The 9,463-nt window shown below is 42.5% G+C and overlaps 1 protein-coding gene across 1 annotated transcript; it reads right to left on the bottom strand.

The window, feature by feature from the left end:
• Positions 1 to 975: 975 nt before the first annotated feature.
• LOC147435708 (dnaJ protein homolog) lies at positions 976 to 5,311 on the bottom strand. Its single transcript, XM_086488689.1, has 7 exons — positions 4,941 to 5,311; positions 3,296 to 3,467; positions 2,965 to 3,106; positions 2,409 to 2,542; positions 2,182 to 2,324; positions 1,897 to 2,095; positions 976 to 1,519 (listed from the first exon to the last, which is right to left on the bottom strand). Exons 1-7 carry the CDS (start codon positions 5,088 to 5,090, stop codon positions 1,200 to 1,202), a joined length of 1,260 nt encoding a protein of 419 aa, XP_086344815.1. The 5' UTR covers positions 5,091 to 5,311; the 3' UTR covers positions 976 to 1,199.
• Between the last annotated feature and the right edge of the window lie 4,152 nt (positions 5,312 to 9,463).

The raw sequence follows: 9,463 nt of genomic DNA, 5'->3' as shown, positions 1-9,463 counted from the left end.
CACACACAGCACGTTAGCCACAAGAAACACTGCGAGCAACCGAGAGAAGGCATGGAGACCACGACCAGAAGCTGGTGACACAGTATGAGAGAATCCGAGGGTGAGGATGGCCAGGAGCTTGGAAACCATGTGCAAGGTCTCTCTCTCTCTCTCACACACACACACACACACACACCCTCCATCCGAAAACAATAATGACATGAAGGATCTGAGCCCACTGACATTTCAAATTTGAGAAAAAATCTTTACTCATCGATTCCACAATGGAATAATCCACGTTAAGCCAGTAACTATTCCATGTAATACATCTTTGGGAAACTTACCAAATTACCCCTCTAATCTGTGGAAATTCTCAGAATATCCCTCAAATTAAAAAATCCAATATACCACTCATATTTGACCCAAAATTCCCAAAATACCCTTCAATTTCTCCAAAATTCCGAGAATACCCCCTCGTTCACCCCGTGGACAACATCTCTAAAGACAATTTCTTGGTTCTCCCTCAATAGAAGATGATAGAACTAGGATTTTATATGGTATTGTAGGCTCTTCAGGTGAAATTGTATCAATTTTAGACCCAAATACCTCTATTTATGAGTGCATTCATGAATAGTTGTCTAGAAAACTTAAAAGTAACTCCCCCTTGTCATGAATGTTAAATATGCAAAAATCAAGGCAAATCCATCCCAATATGATGCAAGGGTATATTGGGAATTTTTGAAATTTGAGGGGTACTTGGGTGGTTTCCACAAACTAGAGGGGTGTTTTGGTAATTTTCCCTACATCTTTTTACCCAGCAAAAGTCATGACACTACTGCATACTATCACATAAAAAAAGCTAGGCAAAACTTTCGACGAATCAGCCCTAGAAAAGCATGCTGAAAACAATAGAGCAGCAACTGCCAGAGCGCACTCTTATGCAGCATTTTGAAAACCCTAATGTGCCAGTAAGCGACATTAACACCAAAAAAAAAATTGTAGAGTCAAGCCTAAGAGACTGCAATGTTGCATTTCAGGTACAAAATAATTATGTTGATGATTTGTCAATGTCGGGTTAACACTGGCATGTCCTGTTAACAAGCTTCCTTACTATCAGAAGGCTGAATCTTCTTTCAAATGCTTTCAATGGGCAATGAGCACCATATACAAAAAATTCGCCCAAATTCTCAGGCAACCTAAAAAGCAATTCCTAGCACGCTTCATTGCTGCGCACACTGTACTCTAGGCCCTGCTGGCTCGTCATCTTCTTCGTATGCTTCCTGGGCAGCTTGCTGCTTCCGTCTCATCTCCTCATCCATGTTGACATCTTGCAAAATTGTCTCTTCACATTCATCGAGCTCCATATCAGTCAATCCCCTGGAAGGCTTGTTTGGTAAAATGGCTTCTAAAGCCTTGCATTGCTCCACTGACAGAGACCCGGATTCTGGAAACTCCACAGAGAAGTGAAGATATAATTTGCCTTTCGTGAAAGGTCTTTGGTGAAGAGGCATTCCCTCATCATTGATGGCCTTATATTGTCCTGCCAGAGATATTAACAGAGACATCACACAAAGATTTGGAGGCAGTGTTCGGGAAAAATCATTTTCAAGACCACACAAATCTTTTCTCATAAATTTTCCAAACGGAAACTATAAAAATAAAGAGCTAAATTTTACTGTTCTTATACTAGTTTTCTCAAAATCTAGGTGGGGTTTTCTCTGTTCCAACCAGCACATTTGCATTTCAAAGCAACGCGATTTAGAAACTTTGTTACTTTGTTTGCCGTATTGTCCTCTTAGCAACAGCATGACAAGGTAAAACACCCAGAAAGGGAACCTGCCAAAGTGGCTATTTCCGCATGCGTGGAGTTTCACTCACGGCACTCAATAATAAGACAAAAGAGAAGAGGCAGCAAACCTGGCTTCACGATCTCCCCAGGACTGGACTTTATCAGCAGCTGTCGATCATCCAGATGTGTTAGTATAAACTGGAAACCGCAAAGAGCCTCTGTAAGGTTCAGAGTATGCTCCACAAAAAGATCGTCATTTTTCCGCTTGAATTTTGCATGCTCCTTGACTTGCAGAACAAATACAATATCGCCCGTCACTGTGTCAGGCTGCACACACAACACACAAAATCCAACTCACTTATATGATGGTTACAAGCCAAGAACAGCACAAGTCAAGAACGGTCCGCACATACCGCTTCATCAGCCTCCCCCTGGAACGTAATCTTCTGAGAATGTTGCATACCCTTGTCTACATGTACTTCAAGGACTTTCTTGTCCTGCACTATCTTTTCGCCTTTGCATTGTGGGCATTTGTCTTTCTCACTAATAGCCTCCCCTGATCAAACAGAACCACAATCAGGTCTTCACTTGCTAGATTTTGATTCCCTAACAAAATGGCCGAAACAAGGGTTTTACATACCAGAACCCTTGCAGTCCTGACACACATGCTGAACCTGTTGGATCATACTAGGACCAAGCTGTCTGATAGAAACTTTCATCCCTGATCCTTGACAACCAGGACATTTCATGGAAGCACCAGTTTTTGAGCCTTTTCTGAACCAGTCCAAACAGACCAATATCAATGTATTATCAAACAGACCAGTATCAATGAATTATCATTGATAATCACCTTCTCAGAAAATGTAAGCTTCCAATAAATAACAACTCAACTAGAAGCAAGTAGAACAGAGCAGATAGCCTCACAAAAGAATCCTTGCAATGTTTTTCATATCATTAAGCAAATTCTAGCCCTAGGTAGACAAGAAGAGACTCTTGCAAGAAGAACTAGAGACTCATGCCAGAAGCAAGATGAACTTGGTAATGATATTGATTCTGTTATACCCAACTAAATCCCTCGGAGCGAACTCATTCATACGATGCAATTAGCTATAATTTCTTCCATGAAATTAGTCCAAAAATATTTATGTGACATGGCTCATCGATGTTTGATAGCCTTATTCAAAGAGTTCACATACCCTTTGCACTTTGAGCAGAGAACATTCCTCGCCAAGGACAGCTTTCTGGAAGTACCATTGTATAAGTCTTCAAGTGAGACCTTCAGAGGATGTACCACATCCTCTCCACGCCTTTGCCTCCTACCCCTGCTACTGCCACCACCTAATTCAAAGAGATAAAAACGAGCAACAGAACTCAATAGACGAAACATAAGCACAGAGAGGAGGTAGAGAAAAGTATTGCGGCAATGCAACTGCAAAAAATCTGTGTGCAGCAGAGAGACAGAGAGATAGAAAACTGCTTTTTGATATGTGCCTAGAGCAATGCTTAAAAAGCAGCTGTTAACTTTACCTCCACCAAATGGACTGGCACCTCCAAAGAAAGACTCGAATATGTCAAAAGGATTGTGTCCACCTCCACCACCACCCATTCCTTCCTTAAGTGCATCCTCTCCAAATTGATCATAAATCTCCCGCTTCTCCGGATCACTCAGAACCTCATAAGCCTGGGCTAACTCCTTGAACTGCAAGGGAGAAGTTATGCTTGAAAACAAGAGAGGTAGCTTACCCCAAAATAGTGCACAAGGTGCCTCTCTGGGTGAAAAATAGAATAATAACGAGTACTCCGAAAATTCACCAGTCATAGAAAACATCAACAATTCCACACCCCTACACAAGTTCACTACTAAGGGAAATGCCTTCAAAAAAGCCCAAGGGGCCCCTGATTCAAGAACGCAATAGGTTGTTATAGCCAACTACTTTGAAATCTTGTAAACATGCCAAGACACTAGGAAGACGGTGGTGTATTCACTGAGTGGAACACATAAAGCCTGCATATGCTCAGTAAGAAGTACCCTGGTCATGACTACAAGCATGGGAAAAGAGTTGCTAGAGCAATTGAGCATTATACAGTGGAGTCTAAACTTATGCTTTCACCAGAGTATACCCAGCAGTCAAATATTTTTCTTGCTGCAACTAGCACGCAAAAACATTCTGGTTTAACCTATATGCTAGAGCCCTCAGCTTTGGTAGTGACAAGCATGGCTGCATAAACAGCTGTATACTACCTACTCCTGTTCCTGAGATACAATGTGACATAGCTGCCAAAGTGCTAGTAATGCTACTCAGACAACAAAAAACCCAGCCTCAGCAATGTGGGCTCACGAAATTTCTCGTATCATCAGAAGCGAATGGAGTCTTTCTATTACTAGGGGAACACATGCTAAGATGCACAATGATGACCTACACCAATGAGATGTCTGTACTAGTACCAAGTTATATAGATTACTTGTGACACCATGGATTGATGACATGCTGCTCCGGTTGGAAAATGCTCCAATGGTCTTATATAGTTAAACATCTGAGATAATTTTCGTACAGAAATCCCAACATGAATTTGTAGTCACCCACAAGGCAATGCACCTATCAAGTCCAACATGCCACAGCAAGGTAGCATAGAACCATTTTCCTGCATCAAGCCTGGTAAACATGAGCTGGATACCTGTCACCATCAGCATTGAAAGAAGACGTTTTTTGTACTTTACTACCCTTTTCAGTGCAGAACTCCCCTCTAGGCGGCTCCTCATAACGGCCCTTTGTAACGAACAAGAAAACTGCTCTAAAACTTGTCAAATCCTTATATCACTGACACTCACGATTCATTTCACCTTCGAACCTAGTTTTTCCTCAGCCGAAGAGCAGGTCCAACATCCCCCAACATTGATAGTAGAATGGGTATCATAACACAATATCACACCTCCCCCCACATAGGCACATTCCAACAAAAAGTTCATGGCGTGAAACCTGCACGCCCAACACAAGAGAGTACCCCAACCAAATTCGTCTAACATTCATGCTGAAGTGATTGAAATAATGATCTCTCTCTCTCTCTCTCTCTCTCTCTCTCTCTCTCTCTCTCTCTCTCTCTCTCTCTCTCTCTCTCTCTCTCTCTCTCTCTCTCTCTCTGCGTTTAAAAAAAATTTTAAAAAAAGGGCTACCTTCTCAGGATCGCCACCCTTATCAGGATGGTTCTTGATGGCCGCCTTGCGGTAGGCCTTCTTAAGATCATCAGCGGCGGCGGTCTTGGAGACACCTAGAATTTCATAATATTTGGTATTGTCACTCTTCTTGGGAGCCCGGCCGAACATGATGAAGGCAGTAGAGGAAGCGGGAACGCAACCCTAGCTGGAGGCTATGGCGGATCGGATCTGTGCTTCTTGCTTCTCACAAGCTTTGAATGGGGCAGCTCTGCGTGGAGGCTATGGCGGAAGCGGGTCCCAGGAGCTGCTGCGAGGAAGGAAAGCTTCGACCGGCCCTTGCCGCGACCTCACAGCACACGGACCTCTCTCTCTCTCTCCAATCTCCAACATAATGTAAGCTTTCGCATTCAAATACCCTTTCTCGCCGTCCGATGGTGGTTCAAAGACATCAACGGTTATAGAAGACCATTGTACGCCCAGATTCATAAGGGTGGGTTCATGCTAGGATGCGGGGGTGTGCATCTTCTCCAGACTGCAACCATTGTGAAAGAAATGGAAACCTGTTGAAGACCCACCATGGACTGGGCAAGTCCCCGCCCCCCCTCCAAATCTCATGCGGCCCCACTTTTCTTTTCAACTGAAATCATGGGTTGCACTGGAAGAGCTAGGACCGCCTCTCATTGGTTGATTCCCTAATGCCCAACCTCTTCATGTATTACCTCTAGCTGCATTGACACGACTTGGTAATTGTTTGTTTTAAGAATATGAAAGAAGAACATCAATGAATCGAGAATGGAACTATTTGATGTATATAATGCTGGATGAGTCAAATATTTAATGCAATTTAAAAGCTAAGGACAAATTTAAACATGTTCTCTTATCTGTTTTATCAACGCAACACGAATACGGTTAATAAGGCAGTCTAATTATAGTGCAAGTACGAATGTAGAAACATTGGGTTGTATCGAACAAATGGTTAATAGTCTTGTATGTGTGCTCATCAAGGTGATAGGGAAGTAGAGAGAACAAATTGTTGTACCAGTTTAAGGTGAATGGGGATCACATTAGAGAAATTTAGTTTTATAGTCTCAAGTAGTCTGAGTGCATCTGCAATCTATATGAACAACATACAATTGTGTTTTGTGGAGCAAGTGGCGAATGCAGCTATGTCGATGGTGATAAGTCGCGTGATAATGGGTTCCAAGTAATGTAATGGGGATGCCATGGGGTCGGCAGTTGAACTCGTCATGGAATGAAGTCGCTCTATTTATGTGTAACATTTAATGGCTTAAAAACTTGTGTGTAGTAGAAATTATAGTGGGCATTTCATTAGAATAGATTCCTAATGAGAATTACAAGAGTGCTTGGGTGGAGAGAGCAACAAAAAGCATAACACCTAGTTAGATAGCATGAACGATACTTTCAAAAGAGAGAGAAATTAAGCTATTGACAACAATTGAGGACTTGATTTTCATGGAGTCGGTCCCCCCTCCAAAAGGCTTTGTATTATGGTTTCTCCCATCAAGAGAGACATTGTACAATACAATTCTTTGTGTTCCTTCAAGACTAGCTAGTGCAATGAAGATGAAAGCTTCATGCACTAAGCAAAACACTTATCAAACACAACATCAATTCTCCCCGGCCTCAGACCCAAGACCTCACACACCTTCGAAGATGGTGAGAGCTAGCAGGGTATGAGAGTAGATTGAGAGGAAGTAGAAGTATTCTTACGAGAAAGATGTACATCTCCTCACATAATCACTCATATTAGCATAGCTTAGCTTAGTAATTAGAATGGTAGAGGAGATGAGCATGCATTGAAGCTTGGCTCTTGGTTGGATTTGCATCACAAAGCCAAGAGTTGTTGGTGTAGGCCTCCCTTCTCACAAGCTTGGAGTAGGTGATAAGCTTTCCATTAAAGGTTGAGAAGGAGAGAGAGTCTTCTTTACTTCACACATGAGATTGTGTGAGTGTGTGTGTGATAATGCCTTGCAAACATCAGCCCCCTCTCTCTCTTGGTCGACCCCTCTTGCTATTTGCTCATGCTACCCTCTCATTGGACCTCCCTAGAGCTAGCCAATGACAATTAAGCAGCATAAGTGATAGCCTTCTGACATGTGTCCCCCTTTCCCCTTTTGTGAGAGCTTTAGGTAATTTAATAATTCAACTAAACTCTCATTGGATCCCTTTGCCTCCTGGCCAATAGGAATCAGGCAAGCCATTGGGCTGCTGAATGCTCATTGGACCCCTTGGGAGACTGTCCAATAGTCTTCTAGAGGACTTAATTCTCATTGGTTCTTTTATGAAGTGTTTTTAAATTAATTAAACTAGATTTACTCTAGCCTAATTCTCATTGGTCCACCTCCAAGGCCATCCAGTAGGAATTGGGTACACCTTGTGGGCATCTGGGCTAGGGAGCTGACATGTGTCCCTCTTTCCCTTTGTGTAAAGGGATCTTGTGTGTGTGTGACTTTCTCTCTCATCCCCTACAAGCAAGGCTCGCCCCCTCCTATGTAGGGATTTGTAAAGACTTTTGGGACACACACAAAGCATCCAATTCCCCCCATGGTTGACCTTTGGACACAACCTTTGAATTTTGGAACCTTAGCATTTTGGAAGTCTTAATGGGCTGAACCTTAGGGTCTTTTTAGCCCATTGTTGCACATGGCTCTTTTCCAGATAGCCCCCCCTTTGGATTCCTATTTTCCCTCCTTTGGATCCCTATCGTGGCCGGTCTGCTAGCTTAACCAATATTCTAGCTTTTTCTCCCCTGGCACTTCCCCATATTAAATGATCAGTTTAACATGAGAAAATCATTTAGGAGAATTAGATATTGATTATGACATTACCTCTCTCTTGAAATCATAGTCGTCCTCGACTATGGTGTAGAGAAGATAAAGCATATTCATGAGTCCTTTTCTTAGCGGGTAGAGGATCCCTATGTTACCCTACGACATCATTCCACAATGGATGACTAGTCCATTTGGTGCTTGAGAGCCTGAGGCTGTCGCAAGCATGTCCGCACATTAGTCCTATCAATCTTCCATAGTAGAGTGACAAGTTGTACTTGGTGTTTGGGAGATGTCGTCTCCGCAAACTTGATCTAAGCATGCATACTACTTCATTTTTGTGCACAATAAAGAAGAAGAGAGTCTTATAAGACAAAAAATTTGTTCATTTTTAATATTTTGTACATTTGCTTACTCTTGGGAAGCATTCTAAGCATTGAAAAGGTTTAGGTTATCCTTTAATTGTATGCCTTGCATCCATCTAGCATCTTCAAAAGGATAATTCTTAAACTTAATAAGATATCGTCGGATAGTCTTACCGCCTCTTAGTACCTTGTCTTCATGTCAGAAAATGGACTCGGGCTGCAGCACCTCTTCTTGGTCCTCGATCTCCGGTGGGTCTTCAGTAGTTGGTTCTTGAGGTGGATCTCCTTTGTAAGGCTTTAATAGGCTCACATGGAAAGCATTGTGTATGAGCCAATGATTGGGCAACTTGAGTTGATAGGCCATCTCATTGATTGGCCTAAGAATCTGGAAGGGACCATAGTACCTTTTTGCTAGTTTAGCATAGTACTTTTGGTGTCCCGTAGGATTCTTGCCCGTCGTGTGCCTTAATTGAGCCTTGGGAAACTTTAATAAGACCCAATCATTTTCTTTAAAGGCTTGGGCTCTTCTGTGCTTGTCAGCAGCAGCAGCCTTTTGCCTTTGCTGTGAGATAGAGATAGCATCCTTAATCTTTTGAAAAGATTCTTGTAGGTCCCGGCTATACTCATCTGTAGCGAAGATCTTCCCATGTACCTTAAGTAGCAAGGGACTTTTTGATCTTCCCTCAATTACCTATGTACAGTGTTATTGTATATTGGGGTAAAGCCCCATGTGGCCGGTTAGGCCAAGTGCCCGCCCACTATACTTATTCATTATATACATAATAGAATAAGGGGGCTCACATGTATAGAGTGAGTTTCAGCCCCTGCAAACACAAGGTCTCCTCTCTTCTCCATCGCTACACACACACACACACACACACACACACACACACACACACACGCTCTCGCTTGCGCACTTCAACTGGTATCAGAGCTCAGGGATTGGGAGCACAATTGGAGCTCAGCGGGGAAGTAGGCAGAGAAGCAACAAAAACTGCAGCACGTTTTTGCATATCTTTTTTGGCCTACCAAAACGTTTTCATTCAAGTTGATTCCTCCTATTTCTGACCGGTTATTCGTCCTCTTCAACTTTGCAGAACGAAGTTTTCTCAAAATCTTTACCAATTTTGAGATACGTCACTCAGACTGCCTGCACATCTAGGGTACACATGTGCAAATTTTTATAGATCTGTTTTGACCTGTATAAACATCACATTTCAGGTCCATTCCCGCGCAGCCCCATCGTTTTCGCGTGGTCTACAACTTTGCAGAAGGAAGTTTCTGCAAATTTTGAGCAATTTGGAAGATATGGGCTGACAGGCTGCAGGGTATTCGAAAAGTTGAAGATTATGTATGCATATTGTGGTGATTTGCTACATTCAAAGAG

Source organism: Adiantum capillus-veneris, chromosome 18, assembly GCF_014529385.1.
Source record: "Adiantum capillus-veneris isolate H3 chromosome 18, ASM1452938v2, whole genome shotgun sequence".
NCBI classification, from domain to species: domain Eukaryota; kingdom Viridiplantae; phylum Streptophyta; class Polypodiopsida; order Polypodiales; family Pteridaceae; genus Adiantum; species Adiantum capillus-veneris.
This window is presented reverse-complemented; position numbering and strand designations above follow the sequence as displayed.

What these genes read in the sequence shown, in the direction of transcription:
- LOC147435708 (XM_086488689.1), bottom strand. Translation starts at nt 5,090, where the DNA reads ATGTTCGGCCGGGCTCCCAAGAAGAGTGACAATACCAAATATTATGAA. An exon ending in AGGGTGGCGATCCTGAGAAG is followed by an intron (nt 3,468 to 4,940) that starts GTAGCCCTTTTT and finishes TCTCCCTTGCAG; the next exon opens with TTCAAGGAGTTAGCCCAGGC. An exon ending in TGGGGAGATCGTGAAGCCAG is followed by an intron (nt 1,520 to 1,896) that starts GTTTGCTGCCTC and finishes TATCTCTGGCAG; the next exon opens with GACAATATAAGGCCATCAAT.